We start from the raw sequence: 24,686 nt of genomic DNA on the forward strand, positions 1-24,686 counted from the left end.
TGAATTCCACAAAAAAATGGCACATTGCTTAAAACTGGGACTTCTGCTTTGGTTTTATTCAGGTTATCTTTGTCTTGTAGGCAAGCATTTCATTCGATATCCCACAAAGGTGTGGCTGTTTGTAGCCAAGAGAGTTAAAGCTCCACCTTAGCCATCTCGTAACTGTGCAAACAATAATTTGAATCTGGTTTGGAGGGATGGTTACCTTTTATTTCATGACTGCCCCACGAAATGAAAACTCGTACCCTCTTCTCTGGTTGCAACAGGTCTGTTACCTATTAATAACCAGCCCTTCCCATATGTTAGCAATGGCCAGGTAGGGGGTAATAAAACAATCTCATCATCGAAGTTTGGTATAATATGATCAGAAGTAGGCATTCTAAACTAGTATCAAAAGCCAAAATGATTAAATATTTAAAAGGTTCACATTGGGATAATTTTTCTCTTTAGTTTAGGATATAACAAGCTTTTTTCTGAAGAAGTTATGACTATTCAGATTGGCTTAAAACGTTTAATAATAGTCAATTTCATAAGTTAAAACATATTTATATAATTGAAAGGAATATGGTCCGGGTGCGGTCAAAAAAACTCAAATAGTAGAAATATACTAATTTAAATTAGTATATTTCTACTATTTGAGTTTTTCTTGATCGCACCCGGACCATATTCCTTTCATCTTCACACACGGTCAATCAATAATATTCCAGTATTTATATAATTATAAGATGGGTGTGTATTTGTTGGTTTAAAAATAAATGTTTTCAGAAATTTGAAACAATACAAAATGCTTAATGTTTAGTACAAATACACACTTAAGTTTATATTGTTTTTATACTTCACATTAAGCTTCTTTTGTATTGTTTCAGATTTACTGAGTGATGGCTTCGAATCGACCTTCATCTTCTCAAGGTCTTGCCCATATTGCTACACCACAACGGTCACGACCTGGAAAACGACAACATCCTTCTGTTCTCAATGGGATTGGTGGCTCTTTTGAAGATAAAAATAATGATTACTTATGCCCAATTTGTTTTGAACTAATTGAAGAAGCACATATTACTCGATGTGGTCATACTTTTTGTTTTGCTTGCATTGCCCGTTCCCTTGAAACATATGGACGTTGCCCTAAATGCAGTTTTGTCCTAAATGGACCTGAACATATTTTTCCTAATTTTCTTCTTAATGATTTAATATCCAAGTACAAAACTAAAGTTAAGAAAGCTGCTGAGCTTTCAGCTGCTGATTCTCCAGAAACTCCTGTTGATGGCTTGAGACAGTTTTTAGCTGCAGAATCAGAAAACCTTACTCTCCCTGATGTTAATGTGATATTGGAAGTACTAACACAGAGAAAACATATTTTAGAAGCGGAAACATGTGTTGCTCAAAACCGTTTGTTATTTCATTTTCTTGAGCATCTGTTAAAACAAAAAGAAGCTCAACTTGTTCAACTAAATCGTGAAGTTAGTTTAATTAAAAAAGATTTAAAAGATGTAGAGAGCATTGTAAAAGAGGCAGATGCCAGAAAGTCACTACTAGAAGAGCAGTGTAAAGCTACTGAAGCGGAAGTTAAAATTGAAGATAAGGAAGAGGAAACCTTTAATAGTGGAAAAAAATTAGTTGATCCTTCTTTGTCTTCTTTGGCTACAAGGAAGAAAAGAATGCATTCTCATTTTGATGATTTTGTGCAATGTTACTTAAATATTCGAGCTAATGAATTGTTATTTTCAAAAGGAGAAAAAAGTGAAGGTATGATGCCTTCGGGGTTAGATGTTTTCAGAGAAAATTTAGTGAAATTTTCAAGATATAGTACTTTAAAGCCATTGGCTACTTTGAATTATTCACCAGATATATTTAATAACTCTACAATAGTTTCTAGCATTGAATTTGACAAAGACAATGAGCTCTTTGCTATAGCTGGTGTTACCAAGAGAATAAAAGTATTTGATTATTCATCTGTAATTAGAGATACTGTAGACATTCATTATCCTTCGATAGAAATGGTCTCCAGTTCGAAAATATCATGTGTCAGTTGGAATTCTTATCATAAAACTACCCTTGCTAGCAGTGATTATGAGGGGTCTGTTACAGTGTGGGATGTTAGTACAGGTCAAAGAGTCAAAATATTTCAAGAGCATGAAAAAAGGTGCTGGAGTGTTGACTTTAATGAAGTCGACACTCGACTGATTGCATCAGGCTCAGATGATGCTAGAGTCAAATTGTGGTCCTTAAATATGGAGCATTCAATTGCTTCACTGGAAGCGAAAGCGAATGTCTGCTGTGTCAAGTTCAATCCACGAAGTTCTTCTCACTTGGCATTTGGTTCTGCTGACCATTGCGTCCATTATTATGACCTACGAAATATGAAAGAAGCCTTGTGTATTTTTAAAGGGCACCGTAAAGCAGTTTCATATGTAAAGTTCCTTAACCGGGAAGATATTGTATCAGCGTCGACTGATAGCCAGCTTAAGTTGTGGAACATAAATGATCCGCATTGCCTTCGTTCATTTGTTGGTCATATTAACGAGAAAAACTTTGTCGGTCTTGCAACAGATGGAGATTACATCGCTTGTGGTTCTGAAAATAATTCACTATTTGTTTATTATAAAGGACTATCAAAACAACTGTTTAGTTTTAAGTTCGATGCCGTTCGAAGTGTTCTTGATAAAGATAAGCGTGATGAGGATGTTAATGAATTTGTATCAGCTGTTTGTTGGCGACAACATTCGAATGTTGTTGTGGCAGCTAACAGTCAAGGAATTATTAAAATATTAGAATTAGTTTAAATTTTATTACATTAGTCATACCTAGTTCCATAAATTCAATTTGTTACAACCCTCGTTGCCAAAAATATCGGTGTGTAGATTTCACTTAAATAATATTTATTTATTTTAAACCTTTTATTTTTATATGTGTATATGTATTTAGAATGTATCTATTACAGAAACTACGTTGTAGGATTTAATTTATAGTTAAAAATATTTACAAAAGAAACTGAGAAAAGAATAATATTAACTGTTAAAAATTAGTAAACTCTTTGTGTTGGTACAGTAATTGTTACTTATATAGTGTACTAATACAGATTTTAAGTGTAATTATGATTGTTAAAAAATGAAAAGCAATAGGTTTCATTATTTTTAATTTTTTTTTTTTTCAGCTAGGAGAAATTTCAAAGGTTTCTTTTGTAAATTTAATCATTGTCATAAGTTATCTATATGATTTTAATAAAAAAAAAAAAAAAAAAAAATCAGCCAAGTTTTATATCTATGTACATTTAAAACATGTTTTAAACCTTAAAGTATCTTAGTTGAAAAAATAATTTTGAAAATATGGTTTTTATTAATCATTTAGTAAATCATCTTTTTTAGTACAATTAAATATAAAAATTAATTAACATTATCGTTTTAAATTTTCATTAGTATATAAAAATTTAGTAGTATCTTAAAAGCATAATGGTGTTATCTTTCTGTTACGAGTTTATAAAATGTGTTTCATTAGAAATAATGTTATCATTTTTTTAATGACTTATCATTTCTACTGTCATACTCACAGCTCATCTCTTGAATGCATTTGTTCGTGTGGCATAGAATTTATCTAGCATTTGTAAAAATTATATTACGCAATCATAAAATTGAGTGAGGCATCATTTTCCAAATTGCTCTCGATATTTCTTGATTAATTTATTTTATTTGAATTCCAGTGTTATTAATTAATGATATTATCAATTACTTTTAATGTATTTTCAAGTGTGAATACTTAATTCCTTTGAAATTTCCTCTTGATCTTATCTTGGTAGCTAGTTAGATCCACTGGTGTTACACTGTTACCTCTTTACAAGTTAATAATGCACTTATCTGTTTTAATTTAATATTAGCATTTTATCATTGGTGGAACAGTTGGATTAGAAAGTATTGTTATCATATTATAAACTACACAAGCAGTTTGTAATATGCAAAATGCAGAAGAGTTGTAAAGATATTTTCTAAATTGTTAAATGTGCGACCATTTATCTTTAAATGAATGTGTTAATATGAAAAGAACTTATTTATATTAAAACTTCTGTTAAATGTATTAAAATATTGTTAAAATTTATAATCATGAATAATATGTTTAAAAGTTTTCAAAGATTATTGTTAATGATATTCCACTTTTTGGATATTGTTTTGTTTTCAATCAACTACACGTCTTCCTTGTGAGCCAACCATGTTGGGTGATTACTTTTAATGAGTATCCATTGTGTTTTCTATATTCAACAGCAATATGAGCTGCCTTTTCAAGTGATTTTTATCTTCACTCTTTGTCTTTCAGTAGATTTATATTGTTTTGAGCAATTTCTTATTTAAATGATTCATAAGAAAGTGTGAAAAATAAAATCAGTGTGAAATATAACTTTTGTTTTTATTACTCAATTAGTTTTGTGTTATGATTACATTTTATTTTATTTTTGTACTAACAAAATCTAAGGTACCTACAATATAATGGTTTTCCACATGTATTGTCATAAATGATTTAATGGATATTGAAATTATACATGGTATGTTTACAAATTTTCAAGGCTGATCTTAAAATCAAAAATTGACTAACCATTTTTTTGTATTTAAAATCTTCTATATATGCCCCTCGGACATCAACACACCTGTGCCAGCATTTTTTCCATTGTTGATAGGCTCCCTGGAACTTATCACACAGAAGGCACCTTGTTGAAGTTGCCTGCTGGTATCGCCCCAAATCGCTTCCCTTTCAGGTCTTTCTGATCCAGGAAATACAAAAAAGTTGCTGTGAGGTAAGTGGCCGAAAAATCTGTGAGGGACATTTGAGAGGACACATTATCATGGTGTAGAAACCTATCGTCTTTGATCTCTAGGTCATCTCAATCCTCCAAACAGTGAACTGTGACAGTCTGTCCAGCAAGAATAAACTATTTGTGGATTGGCGATTAACTTAGGGAAAAAATCAGGAAATTTTGGGCAAGTTCAATGTAGAAAAACTTCTGTAACCACTCTAAAGCCCTGCCCGAGCTTCTAGCAGTTTCATTTTGTATTACCATATTAAGAAAAGCCTGATGGGAAAGTGATTTGTTTGTTTTATTAAAATGTTTAATACAATTTTTGTTCTGAGACCAGTCTTGAAACTTGGTGAACGCATAATGTTCATTAGCTTTTGAAAAAGTATAATAATTTCTCTACTTTATATTTTATGAGACAATTAAAAATGCGGGTAGAATAGTCTGAATTCAGTTACATTTAAAAATCAAAATGAGGTGGCAGTGAGGATTCTGGCCTCAGAATGTTGGCTTATAATTTGTTATGTTGCCTTGAGATAAATCTTGACTTTTTTACTCTGGCTAAAACAACCTGGAGATCTAATGCTACCTATAAATTAACATGCCCTTCTTTTAGTCCTTACACACCAGAAACAATAAATAAATTACATACAAAGTAAAAATAGTAATGTAAAATGTATAAATTTTGTTTAATCAATTAGGCTTATGAATTTTTAAAAAAAATTTAATGAAATGAAATTCAGGTCGAATTGTCGGCACAAATAAATAAGTTTTGTTTATTTGTAGATTTTTGCTTTGCGCACTACCTTTCCTCCCCTCTGACCATCTTCTAGTATATTAGTAATTTAAAAAAAAAAATGAACATCCTGTGAAAGGATGAAAAAAGGTCTAAAAATTGAAAAAAATTTATTGTACTGCATATATTCAATATTTTCAAATGGGTCAAAAACATTTTCTATTATCTTTGAAAGAATTGTTTGTAATATTTATTTATTCTCATTTAACCCATCATTTATAAATCTTCTAGTGTTTAGAAGAAATTTGAATGAATGCCCTTTAAAGTAAATTGTATATCTGAGATACAGATGATGTAATATATGATTACTTTGGGGCCGCCCATAGCTCAGTGGTTAAGACACAGTCTTACCAATTTGATGTCTATTGGCGGTGCCGGTTCGAATCCGGCCTGGGACGTTGACTTTTTTCATTGAGTGGCGGGTCCCACAAAATGAAGAACTTTGACCCCCAACCATGGTTAGGCAGTATAGGACTCCAATGGGAGTCTTGGCCGAAAAAAAAAAAATGATTATTTTGCAACTATGAGATAAAAATTGTATTCCATTTAACAAAATTAAAAATTAATGCTTAATTTATGAAACATCTCGAAAGAATAATCAAAGTCAGAAAGTTTTATTGGTATCCTACAAATCAATGGTTGAGAAAATTTATTTCAAGAATCATTCATTAATTTATTAAAGTATTAAAATCATACTATTGATTTTGTTGAGTTACTAAGTATTACAGCTTAATTGAGAGACAACATAACCATTCTGGATTTGATGGCTACTATTCTCTAATCTGTTGCATGGATGGCATATTATTTCTGGTATTAGACCATAACAAATACCTCCGCTCATTATAACCTCAATAAATGACCAACTGACTAAGATAAACCACCCTTTAACAAGCACAGACAGAATCAACAAAGATGTGAAAGAGCTGATGCAGAAAACTGGAAAGGCGTTGCCCAAGACAGGCAATTGTGGAGAAAGGTGGTCTAAAATAAAAATCTCTTAAAAGATACCTTTTTTCTCAACCAAAATTCTGCTGTTAATTTTGTTTTATTTTTCATTTGTGACAAATGAATGCAACACCCTTCTCTATAATTAACTTAGTAAAATTTTCAACTAATCAGATTTCTAACAAATCTCATCCAATCTGAAATTTGAGACATTCTGTTTCCTTAAAAATATATGAAAATATTATAAAATCATTCTTTCGGAGAAATATTAATGCATCCTGAATATTTTCTCTTATATAAATACAGCAGTCAGCAGAATACATCAACAATAGTGGAATTTTCTACCAATAGTTAATATATCAAGTTTTGGAAAGTTATAACTTAAAAAATATTGTGGAAGCATCTAATGTAGATAAATTAAATTTCTATTGAAAAAATTGATTAACAACACCTTTTCGACTAGAGAAAATTTAAATTTTGAATTAAAATGAAAAAGTTTTAGATGTAGAATTTTTTAGAAGTTGATGTAATAACTTTTGGTGAAAAAAACCCTTCAATTTATATTGAAATAATTTCTGTGCAAACCATCTTAATGTGTCAATTAGAAACAGACTGATCATAATATAATTTAATATTTTTTATTAAAATCATTGCTTGATGATATCTTCCAATTATTTACAGTTCTGGTCTAAAAAAAGGTAGTAGTCGTTTGTTTTACAAACTATCCCCGGATTTTGATGTTGTAGCAGTTGTTGGTATTGGCAAAGAAGATGCTGGTTATAATCCATCAGAAGATATTGATGAAAGAAAACAGAATATCAGAACTGCTGCAGCAGGTAAGTTGACAATAAATGGATTAACTAAATGAATAATTTTTCGAAATTATTGTGTTCCATTTTATTTTTAAGAATATATATGTTCATGTACATCAGTACAGAAAAGCCATTCTTATCCAATTTTCAGTGTGTGTCCGTGTATATATATATATATGGATATAGGATATACTGATATAGATATATTAGATATATATATATATATATGTATATCAATATATCCTCATTGTGTAAATTATTATTTAATTTGAATTGAATGAATTTATTATCAAGGCAATAATTGCATTTCAAGCATTTGTTTTATTATTAATTATTAATACTTTTTTTTTGTTTTGTTTTCTTCCTAATTCGAAATTAATATGGCATCAAATATGACTTTGGGAAGACATGATTTCATTGCTTTATTCTTTTATAAGTCAAAATATGGACAACTAGCAGCCTAGTCTGGAAGAAAAAATATATAGTGTTTGGAACTGGAAGTGTGAATTAATAGAACAATTTCTTTTAGTTTGAATAATTTTTGGCTGGAAAAACTGAATTTGAAAATCTGGTACTTAGAAGACTCATCGATTGATGAAGATCTCAAGCTTACTATTGAAGAAAACCCTCATTAAACTGTTAGGGACTTTCAACATTTCTCAATGTCCGTGCACCACTTACTCTAATACATGAATTAATTGGATAAGACAATTAAAAAAGCTTGATTTATGGGCACCACATGAACTCCTATTGACAATACCAGACCTCTTATTTTGAAACAAACTTTACGATTTCTTTACAAGTGTTTACGGAAAAATATGACTAATTTGGATAACATTTCTTTAATTCCATAAAGTTTTTAATCCTTCAATATCTACAAAGTCCCACCCAAGTGAATATTTTTTATCTTCTTTTTGTTTCTGACTAAATAGTATTACACACAAATGTGAATTTTACAGAAAAAAATATTTTTTTATTGGCTTGGCATTAGTGCCATCTAGAGGTGACAATTAGACACTGCAATAAGTGGAACAGAAAAATTTACAATACTTTTTCTTAAGATACATTTATTTAGTGACTATGCATATTCAGTTGAAGTAAAATGTGAACTTTTACCTTATACCTTTTTTGTTCCATAATTTCAGTTCATTAAAAATTCTGAATGCCTTCTATAAAATGATTATAACGAGTAAGGTTTCGGCAACAAACCGATTTTCATTTATTTTGCCACTAAACAATAGTTCTAAGGAAGTTGTCTAGGTGCTGAATTTGCTAAAGACATTAACTTATTTTTTATACACTATGTTCTACCCTCCAGCATCTATGGTCGCCAGCAGACACATATTCAACCAACAGGTGACTTTAGGTGCTGGAGGATTAAAGAACCTTTAACGTACAAACATATGAAACAAGCTTGTTTTTTTATTGAACATTGCCAATTCAAAATTATATATTTATTTGCAGAACTTAATAATTCATTTCAGTTGGCTGTAAAAGTCTCCAGGAACTTGAAGTATCATCATTTTGTTTGGAAAGCTTAACAGATGCTGCTGCTGCTGCCGAGGGAGCAACTTTGGGACTTTGGCTATATCAAGAATTTAAGAATACAAAAAAAAGGAAGAAGATTCCTGAAATAAATGGATATCAAATTGAGGACAAGTAACTACCTATATTTTAAAATTATTATATTTAACACCATATTAGTATGTTTTCATGATATTGTTTTCTGCTTAGAGAAGGCTGGGATTCTGGCTTGATTAAAGCTAAAGCTCAAAATTTAGTTCGACATCTTGCAGAAACTCCTTCAAACCATCTGACGCCAACTGCCTTTGGGAAGGTAAATAATTGATATCAAATTTTTACACTTGAGAAAAATACCTTACAGAAGATAAAACATTTTTATTATTTATAAGGGGAAGATGGTTGGGGTGCGGTCAGTGTAGAACACAAATAAGTAATAACTTATTTATTAGTGCCAGAATTTCTAGCCTTCATCAGGGCTAAAATAAAAAAACAAGATAACAATCAATGAATAAAAGAATATATAGAATGATTAGAAATAAGAAAATAACTAACTAAATATATAAAAAGTGTTGACAGACATGAATAGTTCAAGTGTATTTCCCACTTCTTTCATTATTTTATTTTTATTTTTAATAATTTTCATTTTGTATATATCTTTACCAACTAGATTTCTATATGTATTTTAGATTCAGAATGTATATTAGATTCACATATCTTTACTATCTAGATGTTCACAGTTATTTTCTTAATTGTTCTTTTCATATTACTCTTCTCATACAGCCTTTATCTTCTTTTGACACTTAAACTATTCATGTCTGTCAACACTATTTATGTATCCATAATGTTAGCTATTTTCTAATCATCCTTTTATTCATTGGTTATCTTGTTTTTTGTTCTTAGCCCTGATGAAGGCTAGAAATTTTGGCCAAAACATTGGCACTAATAAATAAGTTTGTGTACTACACTGACCGCAAGTCAGTATATATATATTATCCACAGTTAATAACCTACTCATTATTTTTATTACTTATTAATTCCTTTAATTTTGTCTAGTACTTCAGTGTTTAATGACTGACTATTAAATTATTAAACTGCTTTGTTATGTTTTATCCTTATAAATCATTGAATTTTCCTTGACTACCTACAGTAAGGGTCTCAAATTATAAATTTTCAATCACATATATTTTATTTTACCATTTATGTCAGATTTTGTATACATTTTTAGATAGCAGAAAAGGAGCTGGTTGAACATGGCGTAGAAGTGTGTTCTTATGATGAAAGCTGGGCCAAAAATAAGAAAATGGGAGCATTTTTAGCTGTATCTCAAGGGTCAAAAGAACCCCTCAGATTTGTTGAAATGAAATATTTGAATGGAAATAAAGATGATAATCCAATCGTGCTTGTAGGTAAGTGAAAATGTATTCAAGACCATTGTGAATAATTATTTCATATCTTTTGTGTATTAGATGATAAAACTCAATAATTCATCGCTTTTAAACTAGTCATGACTTTCTTAAAACCTGTCTACAGTACTTAATATATCGGATTACACATTACAACGTTACATAAGAGTAAATTTTCATATAAATAAAAAATGAGAAATTTTTGGACTTGATTTTATGAAAAAAAAATTTCTACCAATAACTGGCACTCACGTAAACATTTTTCAATCCTCAGGATTTCGTTCAAATGCAACAGTTCTATAAATGTTGGAATTTCTGTTCTGCCAGTTAATTTAAAGTCCCCAAACCTCTCTTAAGTTTTGAGGTATAGATAGTTGACTGTAGATTGATAAATGGAGAAGTTGGTTGGTTGGGCACGGTCAGCAAAAAAACACAAATAAACAAGAAATATTTTTATTTATTTGTGACGAATGGCATAAAAATATTTTTGTTTGCTTTTTTTGCTGACCACAACACCCCCTTCGCTCCCCTCTGGACTATCTTATCCACTCTCTTAAGGTTTGTGTAGATTGGTGAGATGTTGTCAAAGTTATTTCAATTTTTGTGGCAAAAGTGAAAAGTATTTAGACACAGTACATGTAAAATAATTTAACAAACAAGTCCTATAGTAGGAATTATGTTAAAGGCCAATAGTAAGAAAAATTATGACTTAAAAACAGATATTACAATGAGTTTAAATTAGTTCACTACATTTTTCTATTCTGTCCTTAGGAAAAGGAGTTACGTTCGACACAGGAGGGATCAGTATTAAACCAGCATCTGGAATGGAGGAAATGAGGGCTGACATGAGCGGAGCAGCTTGTGTTTTAGGTACCATGAAAGCAATTTCTCAGCTCGGCCTGAAAATAAATCTCATAGGTGAGAATACTAATAGGTTATTCTTAACACTATACAGTGTAAATGATAGTTGACTATATATTATAAATACAGAACAAGTTTGTTGAGGATCCCATTCCTAATTTCATATTCCAGATTAAAAATTGTATCTTTTCTATTCTGTATTGACCCTAACTAATAAAATACATTTGAGCCATAGATCTCATTAGTCATATAAGTGTACTATTTGTTGCAATGAGACAGTTCATTATATTTGAAATATGTCCTTTACAATAATATTAAATACATATAAAAAAAAGAGGTAAACATATAGAAACATTTAATTACAAAAATATATAAACCTACTTCTTATCTGAAATAGGTTTAACACCTCTGTGTGAAAATATGCCCTCTGGAAGTGCTATAAAACCTGGAGACATTGTTCAAGCTATGAATGGAAAGTATGTTCAAATTGATAATACTGATGCAGAAGGAAGATTAATTTTAGCTGATGCCCTTACCTATGCTTCTTCATTATGTCCTAAGTTAACAGTAGATATTGCTACATTAACAGGTGAGAACATATTTTAAATCTAATCAGTGTTGATGTTCCTTTATTACAATTGAACTGTTGGACCAGGGGCGATGAGGATTGCTCTTGGTGGAGTTTTAAGTGGGGTTTTTTCAACATCAACCCCCATGTGGGAGGAATTAAGAAAAGCTGGATCAGTGACTGGTGATCGTGTGTGGCGTTTCCCCTTGGTGAATGCTTATTCCAAAAGCCTGACAGGTTAGAAAAAAATTAAACTGAAAATATGAACTTTATTATAAAATTATGTGATAATTTTATTTTATTTTTAGAACACACTAGTGTAGATTTAACTAATATTGGAAAAGGGGGCGGAGGAGCATGTACTGCTGCTGCTTTTTTAAAGGTATAAATAATAGTTTTACTGCTAACAAGTTTTAATTATAAATCTAAAACTAATGACTTTTATAGAAGGTAAAATCCTCTTTGAAGGAGATTTTTCATCTCATGTATAGTTTTATATTTCAAATAATTATTTAGGATAAAGCTGCAGATTCATGTCAGTATTTGTCCTCTCAGTATTCAGATATTTTGCATATGATATTCATAACATTTCCCCCCTCTTTTGTAAGGTAAAAATTTTTATGATGCCACATTTGAAGGATATTTTGATAAAAGTAATTTGACTGGCAAAAATTAAGATAAATCCTGACACCATACAGTCTTCATTTCCAGGAAATTAATATTTGAAATTCTTATATTTGTGAAGAAAAAATATGATGTTTAAATGAAAGGAATATGGTCCGGGTGCGGTAAAAAAAAACTCAAATAGTAGAAATATACAATTTTAATGAGCCTGGCTCATTAAAATAGTATATTTCTACTATTTGAGTTTTTTTTTACCGCACCCGGACCATATTCCTTTCATCTTTACACACGGTCAATCAATATCTTCCAGTATGATGTTTAAAGTTTTATATGATGTTAAAGTGCTGTCTCATTAATTGTTTAAACTGTGTAGGAATTTGCCCCAAAAGGTGACTGGATGCATTTAGATATTGCTGGTGTGATGGGTCCTGATCTAAAGTTAATGGGGATTCCCTATTTATCTGGAGGTATGTCTGGAAGACCTACAAGGACTTTGATTCAGTTTTTGACTCAAATAGCTTGTAAATAATTATATGAAGTAAAACAATTCATATTTATATTATATTAAATGTTTTATTAAAACCTGCATCCTTAACTTATTTATTTTTAAAATAGTTAGAAAACTAAACAACTATTGTGTCCTCAGTAGTTGGCAAGTTAGAAAAGGCTGTCCTCACCCATTACCCTATTCTTCCTTAGATCAGCCTCCTCAAACATGCCAAGGTATAATTAATTGTATTGGCCTCTGAACCAATAAAATATTTCAGAAAATGAAAATAAAAGCCTTCAGATTTCTTTTTTACTACCACATTCCTGTAGTGTTTAAATAACAACTACAACTTATTCTGTTTTCTATATGGGTTAAGCTGGAGGACTAAGAGTTGTTGCTTGTCTTCTGTTTTATCTTGATCCTTTTCAAAGATAATGGATGGAGGTGATAAGTACAGACTCTGTTCTCAAAAAGAGTGACTGCGCCTCTCTACGGTCACCACAGAGTCAGGCTACAATGAGCAGGACAGATTGTGTTGTAGTCAACACTAAGGACTTGGGAATCAGATACTTGAGTACAGTGGTGAATGAGAATCCTGGATGAGGCTTGGGCTCAGCATAGGGTTGTGGGTCCATTGAGTTGTTATATTAGCTAACAAAATGATTTTAACTTCTTTTCTATTTCGCCTCTGCTTCAAAAGAAAAAAAAATTGTCCTATTTAAGGAGTTGATTTATATTTATTTTATTTTTTTTTTTTGCAGAAGTATTTTACTTTTTATTACTTATCAATCAATTTTTCTAACACGAAAATGTTTATACCAAATAAAACAATTTCATTGGTCATTTTTACTCTAGTATATTAAAATAAAACTCCTGTTTTATTTTGGTAAGAAATACATCTTTTTTTGTGTTGTAAGAAATTCATCTGTTTCATAAGATTGTGCAATTGAAGTCCTGTAAGTTATAATAGTTATTTAGCTTTGTGTACTAACCATCAAGAGCTACAAAATCACTTGCAGCAGTTAAAATTAAATTCATTGAGTCGATATGATGATAATCGTTTTATATGTAACTATAAGCCAAAACTTTATGTAAATATTATATTCAAATTGCAACTTATGTGCTAGTTCTTTAACAAAAAATATGGAACAACAATAAAGAATGAGTTTAGTTCAATTCGTCAAAACTCACCAAACAAAATAAGCTTAGCTAAAGACTGTGCTGCTTATGTTTGTGAACATGAACCAACTGTTCAACTGTTAGTTGCTATTTGTTATTTACAGTGCTTTCTATAATATAAACAGGGCCAATTATGTAACAATCTGTACTATTTGGAGATAAAGACAATCTTAACTTTCCTTAGTATCAAAATGTATGCATGAATATACTTTTAAAAACATATAACTTTTAAAAAACATGTCTTAATAATTGATAACATCAACAGTCTAGGCATGTTTAGTCATAACAATCCTTTTGTAAGGTCCAGCTATAGTCAACCAACATATGTCTGTCCCACCTACTATTGATATCTTTCCTCTAATATTTTGATATGATGGAATCACTCCTCCTGTTTTTTGTTGAAATCAACTAAGTTGCCAATAAATCAAACCAAATAGCTTTCCAAAAAATATACTTTAATACTTATATCATCTCAGAGTTATTCAAAATGCTCAACCATTTTGGTAACTATTTCAGATTATTCCGCAGCTTTGTTTATGAAATGATTTTCATTTATTAATTTATAGTTCATCAAAGGTGTCCAGTTTCCATTTTTCCTTACTGAGGCTAGGAAGTAATTTACTGATTATATTTGTTACATTCATCATTCTTGTCTAAAACTTTTATAAATTGCAGTAAAGCCAAATCTTCACAAAGCTGTCAGTGGTCTAATGATAACAATCTTTTTATAAGGTCCATTCATACATATGTGTGATCCACCCACCATGATAACTCTCCTCTAATTTATCATGATGGAACCACTCCTCCTGTTTTTCATCGAAATCAACTAAGTTGCCAGTAGTTGTTTATCGTATATTTGGGTAAACCTGAAAGACCCTTTTGTACTGACTAATACATTGATGGTGGTAAAGTAGCAATCATGGAACTGGAATCACCAAGTTTTTAGATACTTTTATGTGGCACCAAATATTTATCCCACTGTCCAAGTTGTTTTCCAAAAGATGCAAGATCAGATGGTTTAGCAAGTAATTTGTATTTCTTTGTTGTTTTTCTTAACATATTATCTCACATGTGTTGTAAAAGGAATTGGTATCTCTAACAAAAGATTTAAAGGAATCTCATGTTTTTTTTTCTTATAATGTATAAAAGGCAGTTTACCTGAATAAATGTGACAAGAGTTGAAAATCAAGAACATTTTTGTTTTAAATAGATTAACTTATAATGAGGACCAATTTTTTTTTTTTAAAGTGGAAAAATTTGGACAAAGTAATCTATATTGCTACTTCACTTGAATAGTGGTACATTTAAAATAGTTTAACATTATTTAAAATTGATCATATTACGAAGATGGCACTGTAGACTGTGGTAACCTTTACTAATTCCATTCAATAGACAGTCCTAAAGCTATTAGAATTGTTACAGATTAACTCTAGTTTACTGTACAATTTATGGTATACCACAAACACAAAATAAAAAAAAACTTGTCAAATATACCACTATTCAAGCAAAGCATCCATTTGTCATTTACTGTAATATAAAATTCCCAATTTCGTACACGGGATCATGGGTCCAAAACAAAAATAAGGAAGACAATCAGTCAACCCTTTAAGCAGATGATAATTATAATTTCTTTCGATTCCAAAACACTATAATTTTCTTCTACCTTTATAAATGTGTAGATATGGGCAAATGAAACTGTTAATCAGCAACCATTTTGAAATTAAAGGGCAGTATCTTCAACTTCAAATACCTGGGCAATAATTTTTTATCTAATCTTTGTCCTTTCAGAATTATATTGATTTAACATGTCTGTTTTTCATATGTTCTTCCAATATCTAAATATCTCTTTAAGTCATCTATCAAACCATTTACTATAAATGGTAAATATCTTCTTCCATTCTCATGTTATACCTTTAGAGAAGGGGTTCCTAAACTTTTTTTGCAATGGCATCCTTGTTAGCTAAAAAATATCACCACAATTATGATCAGAATGGTTGAGAATGCAGGAAAAAAGAAACACACCAAAGTAAACAATGGAATACACCGTATATTTGTTATTTTAATTTTAAATTGTTTTCTTTTCTTTTTTTGAGAAAATGACAGTTGCTTGCAGCAGCTTTGCCATACGCTTGGGTGCACCCTCAGTTTCTGCAGTACCCACTTTGGGAACCACAGCTCTAGGTAGCCCTCAAGTGTTGGTTAAAAGGACCACTAGGCCAATGGAAATTAGACATACAGCACTGAACAAGCTTATCTAGCTTGTGACAAACTCACGAAAAGGACAGCTCATACTCCCTTAAAGCATACAGGATATCTGTCTGTTAAAAAAGCATGCATATGTGATTCTTTGTAGTTTCAATTGAAAATAGGAATGATTTTCTTGAAGTCATGTTGAATGTATTAAATAAAACTATATTTAAACATCATGAAAATGAAAATAATTGCAAGAAATCCAATACTATTTATAAAAAAAAAAAGTACATCTCTGGCTTAAAACCTTTCAATAAGGAAAAGGTCAACATCATATAAATGTTTTCCTAAACTTAAAAATTCACTTCTTATTAAAAATAATACTTGTAAAATTATTTGCATAAGGGATTTTGTAAATTTAGAGTGATTCTTATAGCATACAACTGAAAAGAAACATAAACTTTTTTATTTCATTTTATTTGAAAATTCTATAGATAAAACATCAAGTTGCTAATATACAGTTCACAGAAATATTTTTTCATTGACTCAAACCATCAAAAAAATTTACAATGGAGTTCAATGAACCATTCAAGAACAATTTATTGATGATATAAAAAAAAAATAGTAAATTTTGATTGGATATGAATAGATTATTTTAAAGTATTGTTCTAAATGTGTTCTTAAAATGAAGTCTATAAAATAAAATTAAAGAGACATTTTATTAATGAAACATCTCCAAAAATAAAAGCTTATTTGTTAATCAGACCATAAACAGGGTTATAGAATATACTCTCAAACTAAAACATTTTATATAACATACATACATATTAATTTAAAATGAATCCCATTATTTACATGACTATTTTAATATATTTAGTGAAGTAGCAAAAATCAAAGAGGTTTAGTCAATATACAAGATAAAACTTAAACATGACAATAATAAAAGCATGAAAACATAGTGATCACCTCAAAGTGGATTTATCTACATAGTGAAGCTAAATTATGGGAACCTACATTATAACTTAATAATGGAAAAACAAAAAAGTAAGATAACCTAGATGGGATTTATCAGAAAATGACAATGTGTAATACTCTACCTTCGTGAGTACAAATAAAAAAGTATTAAGTTCAAAAATTATGAAAAGCGCTAATGCAATACAACTACCTCAAATATTTATACATAAATTTTAGCCTTTTTGGCAAGTAAAATCCACAATAAAGTATGTCCCTATGATATACAAAAGAATCCACACTAATCTTTAATAAATAAGTTACATCGATTAACAAAAGGAGAAAAGAATAAAAACTTATTTATTACCTGAAAATAATTTAATTTAGTTCAGCTAGAGTACACTCGGTGGATGAAAAAACCAGAAAGAGATTGAAGAGCATAACTGCTGCTGATTTCTTAAATGTAGATAAAAACAACAGATCAATAGAAAAACAATCATTTCACTTATTGTCCTAACCATTGTTCTGTGTTAAGTACATCTTGTCACAGCCTTCCATTGCAGCACTAATCTGTGACTAACCAAGAAGTGGTACCCAACTCAATATGAAATTCATTATTCCATTTTATCAGGTTCTTGGTATCTTGCAACAATTCAAACATCATTCAAAGGACTTGGAGGAGTATATAAATAGCATTGCTTCTTTACTCCCTTTTTTCAGCATATTTCTTTGTATGTTCTTCAGCAGATTTCATAAATTTTTTCTTATTTTTGTCAAACTCTTCAGCTATGTCAGCTCTCAATGGATGTGCTGGTTCTGGATCATTAATTAGTTTCACCAAACCTGTAATTACAGCTTCTACCCTAGTCGCAGGTTTCCAGTTTTCAGTTGAAATAATACCAAGACAAACTTGGCCATTTTCATCTATATTAGGATGGTATATTTTCGTTTTGAACAAAACTGTAGGAGGTTTAAAAGGATAATCTCTTGGAAATGTGATTTGGATGCGAAAAGCACCTTTATTGTAGGGAGGTTTTTCTGGAGTAATCAATCCTTCCCACACATAAAAATTACTTTCATCCACTTTGAGTCCCTCAAAAGACTTAACTCCATTGGTCTGCATTTCTTGAAATTCTCTTTGAAGCCTTTTATTCATAGCCATAATGCCTGAAAATGATAATACATTATGAGTACTCAATTATGTTTGTTGTTAATTGCAGATCGAACTTCTATGGATTAATCACATATTATACTTACGATCTATATATTAATACAATAATGTCTTGTAAAATAGGAATTAAAAGTTGATAAGACGATCAACCCAACAGGTTGGTTATCAGACTACGGGGTTATATTTATGCACTTATCGACATATAAAATGATATCGATAGGTAAAAAAAGTGTAATTTAATGCTTCAATTGTTCGTATTAATTTATATGAGGCAATTGCCAATTATATCTTATTGATATCAATTTTTGATTTAAAGGAGAGAAAACATTTCCAGGAATAAATTCATTTTTAAGGTAAGATGGACTATTGGAGATATAAACGGTCAATATCTATTCCGAACACTCAATTTTAATCTAAATACCAAGTGGCTTTCGGTAACACTTCTATGTGGTTTATCCATATTTAGGTCGTTTGGGACAAGAGTTGATGAACCTAATCATACATTAATAGAAACAAACGTAAATTACACTCAAATATCTTACTTTGAAAGTCATAAAAAAATTATTTTATTCGCTACAAAAAAAATTACTTAAAACCAGACCTGGACAGAAAACCTTTGCCGCCCCCTCTCTTTTTTCAGTTTCTGATTAAATTATAAAATTATGAAAATTTACTAATTCGATTTTATCATGTTGTTTAACAGATGGTTGTTACTGTTTGTCACGACAGAAATAACTATTAATAGTATTGTTAATGTTCCATATATTATTATTTATTTGAATATAAGAAGATGGTCAGGGTTGCGGTCCAAAAAAGCACAAATAGTTTATAACTGTTTGTTCTTTTTTGACCGCAACCCTGACCGTCTTCTTGTATTTAAATTTTTACGGTCAACTATGTATACATATATATTATTTATTTGGTTTTAACTTATTACCTTATTATAGTTATTCTTAATTTTTTTTTTACTTATTTCTCATAAGATTTTCTCGTTTTTTATGTGTGTGTACAATAATATTTAGACATTTACATCGTTTTTAACTTTAAATAAAATTTTCATAATAAGCTAAGCTTTTATGGTGGACTGGAAAAGAGAACTATGGATGAATGATAAATTAAAGCAGTCATTGGAAAAAAAAAAGAAAAAGGAAAATATAATTTTTTTTAATTGTAATGTAATTGCTAATTAGTAGTAATAGTTTTTGTTTGTAATGTGGTGAGTAGACTGCTCACTGAGGCACTCCGCAGGTGAGTGGAACGAATCTTGAGCGCTCATCATGAATTCGCACAGCTGTGATCCTAATATCGAGATACGTGAAGATATTTTAGAGCCGTTTTGGTCTTTCGCAGAGCTTATGACGTTAGAATACCGGGAGACACAGTTGTTAGTCGTTGAGGTTAAAATTTGTTCTGACCTCATATTGGAGATTCATTAGATGATGTTCTGTGCCAAGGCTAGTTTGAAAACCGGTCTGCTTGTAAGGGATTACGGATTGTTCATCGAAAAATTCCCTGAGGTAGTTCATTATGATCTTCTCGTAAATATTAGCTAGGTGTGGACACGGGCTAATAGATATGTTTCGTTCCTGGACTTATTCGGCTTGAGGAATGGAAACATGATGACATGTTTCCATAGAGTGGGGTAATATTTCATTCTCTGGTATGAATTATGCAGGTTTAGTCAAAAGTGCCATTCCTATTCTCGGGAGCTGCTTTAGAAGGATTACCTGCACTCCCTTATGTCCTCTTCTTGCCATGGTTTCAAGTTTTTTCGAGAGATAAACATAACTATTCTTTCGAGTCACAGATCGTATGGAGAGCATATCCCTTGTTCCCACTTTTATATTTAGTTATAAGGTCAACAACCCATATCAATAGGTCACCATTTCCCCCTTTCACCTCTTGCTTTTTTTTCCTACTTCCTAAATTTTTATTTACAACAAATAAAGACTAATTCTAAGACTTAAATCTAAATATATACAAAAGATACAAATGCCCTTCCTTTGCCACTGAGCATTATAAGGGAGTGTGCTGGGTCCGCTGAAAGCGAAAGATCACAATATTGGCCCAAGAGCCGCTGGCCGAGGGTTACAAGAACTGGGAGGGACCACCTCTGAATTTTTCCTTTCTCCTTCCTTAAATCCCTCTTCTCCCAGAAGCAGTTAGCAGTTAGTTTGTGACAGGCACAGCCAATTCAGGTCAATTCCATAATTATTAATCTGTTGATGCTAGACATAAGTGTTGTAAATCTCATTGTGCATCTAAATAAACCTCTTTTTAAGTTCTAGTGAGCTTTTTAATCTATTTATATCACACTCGTTAGTGTTTTGCTAGTTGTTCGGCTTGCTCAGCGTTAGTTCGAATGCAGTCTAAATACGATTAAAGACATTTTAATAGTTTCTGCATTCCGTCAGGAAGAGCAAAATCTCCAGGGCCCATGTTCTTAAGAAGACTTCGCACTCGGTACTTTTATCATGTTCTTGCCGTGAAGCCTAATTAATAAATATGTTTGTCGTTTTTAAGTAGTAATATAATGGTATCATAATATACCTTGATTCATATATTAATATTCTAGACGAAAATAAAACATTGAATATTGATTGAAAGAGACCGTATCTATCATTTTGCTACACGTCATTATAAATGAGGGTATCCAAACTTTTTACCTTACCCTTTATCCTGCCGTCTTCATAATATTTTTTTCCATTCGATAGTAATTTTGTTACCTGAATCAAACATGCCTAATCCTGTCATACCAGATAAAGAACATGTTCTTTTCAACAATTTTTTTTTCAAATCTATTTCTTAAAAGTTACAACTACATTCCAACTAAAAATACAAGTAAATATGATTAAGGTTCAATGACATGAAAGATTTGTGAAGAAGATTGATAGCACTTCAATAACATTAGGAGATGACATTGAGACATTAGGTCTCAAGGTCGTCTTCTCTGAAGACACCTCGGAGATTCATCAGGAATAGAAGGGGAAGTCAGCTTTGAAATTAGTGGGCATGAGCAGCGACACCTAAAGTGTGCGCCAGGGCGCCGCGAAATATTCAATTAAACTGTTCGGGAATTTTCAATTCTGAAATTTCTGCACCAACAATCGTGTATGCTGACGATATTCCGAGAATTTATCAACTTTCGAGTCTTTCATAGTTTTCTTTCCAATCCGCATCTTTTAAACCAGCTAGTGCGCAAGCACGGCTTCCCCACCCATGCTTTAGTCATTAAAAAGAAAAGCTCTGATGTATTATGGGCTACGCGGGAAAACAAATCCGATTATTAAGGGAGACGCAAACCGATAAATATTGGGAACCTTTGGGTTTGAGGATTTATTGTGAAAGGATTGATGTTGGTTCTGGCTACATATAACAGACATCAGACCCATTTAAGTGATTATGTCTGCTTTTAATCGTGGCATGTAAAGGAGCATTGAGGATCTTTAATTCTAAGGATCGGATTCGAGTTCCTAAACTCAACTCTTAAAGTCCAAATAGGTCTTGTTATAGTTATGTAAACCAGTATTTTTCAATTAATTGGAAGCTTGGACAATTTCTTCAGTAAGTGTGATAACAGTTATAAACAACGAGCAGTTCCCTAGGTTTTCGATTTTGTGAGGGTTCCAAGTTAGCGGTTCTGTTCAACAGGATTGAGTGGAATACTATCGGATACTGTAGGAGATCTCCGGCGAAAAGTAGAGATTATTTGATGGGGTTTAGTTCAATCCTCTAGTTTTGAAACCATTATTCAAGATTTGTAAGGTGGAATTGAAAATTAAAATCCTGCTAGCCAGCTGCGCACCAGTTCCGAATCGTAGACTGTGGCACGCCTGTCTTAGGTTGGGTACCCTGCACTAGGATATTATACGTCTTGCTATTGTACTTAAGTTGGAAGGATTTGACAGGTATTTTTGAAAATCAAATTATTACCAGTAGTTATAAAACTTATTTTTACCATCCTCAAATTCTCCCACCCTTCAAAAAACTGACAATCTGGACAAATAACTGCTTGGCCTCTATGTATATCTGGATCTGATTACAACATAATTAATTTAAATTGAAATACAATTTTCCAAAACAAGTTAAAGAGATTAATATATTATTTGAAGATTTAAGGTGTAACCATAAGTAGGTTATTTGAACAATTTTCTTTTTTTGGACAGTTATTTTAATAAAAATGATAACCCTCAAGAATAACAGGTAAAAAAAAGGCTTTGATTTTTGTTTGAGGTATCACATAGTTTTAGTACAATTAGAATGTTGGCTTGCTAAACTATAAATTTGTAAGAATGGTTATAAAAAATTCTATTCTGAAACTAGGTACTTCTTCCAACCTCCTAGAAATAAATCTTTAATAAACTTTCTGATTTTTCAACAATACCTGACATTATGGTCCTTCCTTTAGAATGGGTCTCAAGTGTTCCAATACATGGGGTATTACCACAGTAAGTCAACTAATCCTATCTAACTTGATAAACACATACCTGTTAGTATAAAAAAAGTGTGTACAAAATTAGTAGAAAAACACAACCTTCTCTTGTTTTTAACTTAATAAAACTTTTTTAGTTCTAGAAACAATATAATTAGTGTTACACACCTATGGTATAAGATTGCAAATTCATCATTGGCATCTACATCACTAAAGGATTTTGTAATTGAAGAGAGGCAAATCATGTGAGTCAAAAGAAAACAATGGAACATGATTGAATCAATTAACAAACTGTTATATCTATTCAATCTTGTTAAGTAACTCATTCTCAGATGAATTTTTTATGGGACAACCACAAACATATATACAAATCAATCTCCAATAATTTTAATTACAACAAATTCAGCTTAATAAATTTAAGTTTGATATATAATGCAAATTTTTGTTTGAGATAGATTGTTTAATAGTAATAAAAAACATCCATTTGGACTCAAAATTTTTTTAATTATTTTAACACTTCATTCTGACCTTTTTCAATCTGTCAACAAAAAATTTTAAATATAATCTATTCATTATAAATTCATTTTAAAAACATCATGAAAAGTTACATTTCCTACCTTATTACACTATCACAGCCAAAACCATAGGTTATCAACATAATCGAAGGCCATATTGCCTTTGTAAAATTATTTATTATTAATCATTAATATACATTAACTAGTTTACAGTATTTAGTATTACATTAACTAGTTTTAAGTTTATAATTAACTACTTTATTAAAATATTAAGTAGTTTATAGTTAATCAACTATAACCTATAATTTATATAACTATTAACATTAATTTTAATTAACATGTTTAATATATAACTATAGCATATAATTAACTATAACTATTATTATTAATTAACTATAAACATTAAGTAGCTTTTAGTTTATACTAACTAATGATAAATAATTTGACAAAGGCAATATGACCGAGCTGTTTATTGAGGGAGATGTGATGCTGCACATAAGGCTGGAGAGGCTGCGCTGGGCAGGCCATGCCGTCAGGATGTCAGCGGTTGAGATCCCAAGGAGGTTGCATTGGACCAGAGGAAGAGGCAGGGCAAGGCTGAGATGGGAGGATGCTGTCATCAGGGATTCCCGAGAACTTCTGAGCATCCGCAATTTGAGGGCGGCCACACAAGACCCAGCTACATGGTGAATGCTTATTGAGGAGGCCAAAGTCCAAACTGGGCTATAGCGCCACGGATAGATAGATAGAATATGGCCTTCAATTATATTGATAACCTATGGTTTGGCTGTGATAGTGTAATAAGGTAGGAAATGTAACTTTTCATGGTTTTTAAAATTAATTTATAATGGATAGATTGTATCTAAAATTTTTTTATTGATAGGTCCTTGAAAATGTTCAGAATGGGGAAAACGTTAGAGTGTTAAAATAATAAAAAAATTGTTGAGACCAAATGTTGTTGTTGAGATGTTTTTTACAACTATTGAAGCTTAATGTTTCTGTTTTAATTACATAGCCAAATTACAAAATTTGTAGGTTACGAAAAATTTGTTTTAAACCTTAACAAATTGTTTAGAAATCTTTTCTCACAAAAACTGGCTGGTCAACTCATTTAATGAATACAAAAATTCTTGGGTGAAAGATGAAACCAAAAATTAATGAAAAATAAATAGTATCATCTAAAATATAGATTAGATCTCAGGAAAAAGCATCACTGTTCAATAATAATCCTCATTCCTTGCAAAATGCCATTGCTATTTCAATTTTGACATTAGGATTTCTCATGTTAGTTCCTTGTATTTGTAATACTTACCTTTATGTAGAAAAACAAAAACAGTAATTTATTAAGATAGTGATCTTTGTTTCACTTGATATGGCAAATGTACTTAATGTAATATCGTTTTCCGCTGTAAAGATATAAGGATAGTTGAATACATAGTTGTATG

The 24,686-nt window shown here is 30.8% G+C and overlaps 3 protein-coding genes and 1 long non-coding RNA gene across 7 annotated transcripts; 3 read left to right on the plus strand and 1 right to left on the minus strand.

Annotated features, from left to right (window-relative positions):
* The first annotated feature begins 813 nt into the window (after positions 1 to 813).
* LOC136794999 (E3 ubiquitin-protein ligase COP1-like) lies at positions 814 to 4,406 on the plus strand. Its single transcript, XM_067052023.1, has one exon. It carries the CDS (start codon positions 879 to 881, stop codon positions 2,781 to 2,783), a length of 1,905 nt encoding a protein of 634 aa, XP_066908124.1. The 5' UTR covers positions 814 to 878; the 3' UTR covers positions 2,784 to 4,406.
* Positions 4,407 to 7,182: 2,776 nt separating this feature from the next.
* Positions 7,183 to 12,912, plus strand: LOC106680044 (cytosol aminopeptidase; the record flags this gene model as incomplete). Its single annotated transcript, XM_067052019.1, has 9 exons — positions 7,183 to 7,357; positions 8,818 to 8,992; positions 9,068 to 9,170; positions 10,083 to 10,263; positions 11,032 to 11,178; positions 11,519 to 11,710; positions 11,777 to 11,926; positions 11,998 to 12,071; positions 12,687 to 12,912. Coding segments are annotated over 9 exons (1,353 nt in total), but the record flags the coding sequence as incomplete, so codon positions are not given.
* Positions 12,913 to 16,630: 3,718 nt separating this feature from the next.
* Positions 16,631 to 22,982, minus strand: LOC106680037 (ubiquitin-conjugating enzyme E2 L3). 4 transcript variants are annotated; one of them, XM_067052022.1, is made up of 3 exons: positions 22,895 to 22,933; positions 22,679 to 22,781; positions 16,631 to 18,290 (listed from the first exon to the last, which is right to left on the minus strand). In XM_067052022.1, the coding sequence occupies exons 2-3, from the start codon at positions 22,683 to 22,685 to the stop codon at positions 17,827 to 17,829; spliced, it is 471 nt and encodes a 156-aa protein (XP_066908123.1). In that variant the 5' UTR covers positions 22,686 to 22,781; positions 22,895 to 22,933; the 3' UTR covers positions 16,631 to 17,826. The 4 variants fall into 4 exon arrangements, with proteins under 4 accessions (XP_066908123.1, XP_014274979.1, XP_014274981.1 ...); XM_014419493.2 differs by lacking the exon at positions 22,679 to 22,781 and having other exon boundaries at positions 22,895 to 22,982; XM_014419495.2 differs by lacking the exons at positions 22,679 to 22,781; positions 22,895 to 22,933 and adding an exon at positions 18,896 to 18,995.
* LOC106680038 (uncharacterized) lies at positions 22,558 to 24,656 on the plus strand. The gene is made up of 4 exons (XR_001343061.3): positions 22,558 to 22,742; positions 22,864 to 22,971; positions 23,693 to 24,046; positions 24,125 to 24,656. It is a non-coding gene; the product is annotated as an uncharacterized lncRNA (long non-coding RNA).
* The last annotated feature ends 30 nt before the right edge of the window (positions 24,657 to 24,686 follow it).

This window comes from Halyomorpha halys, unplaced genomic scaffold, assembly GCF_000696795.3.
Source record: "Halyomorpha halys isolate HHAL.00 unplaced genomic scaffold, Hhal_1.1 Scaffold239.1, whole genome shotgun sequence".
NCBI classification, from domain to species: Eukaryota; Metazoa; Arthropoda; class Insecta; order Hemiptera; family Pentatomidae; genus Halyomorpha; species Halyomorpha halys.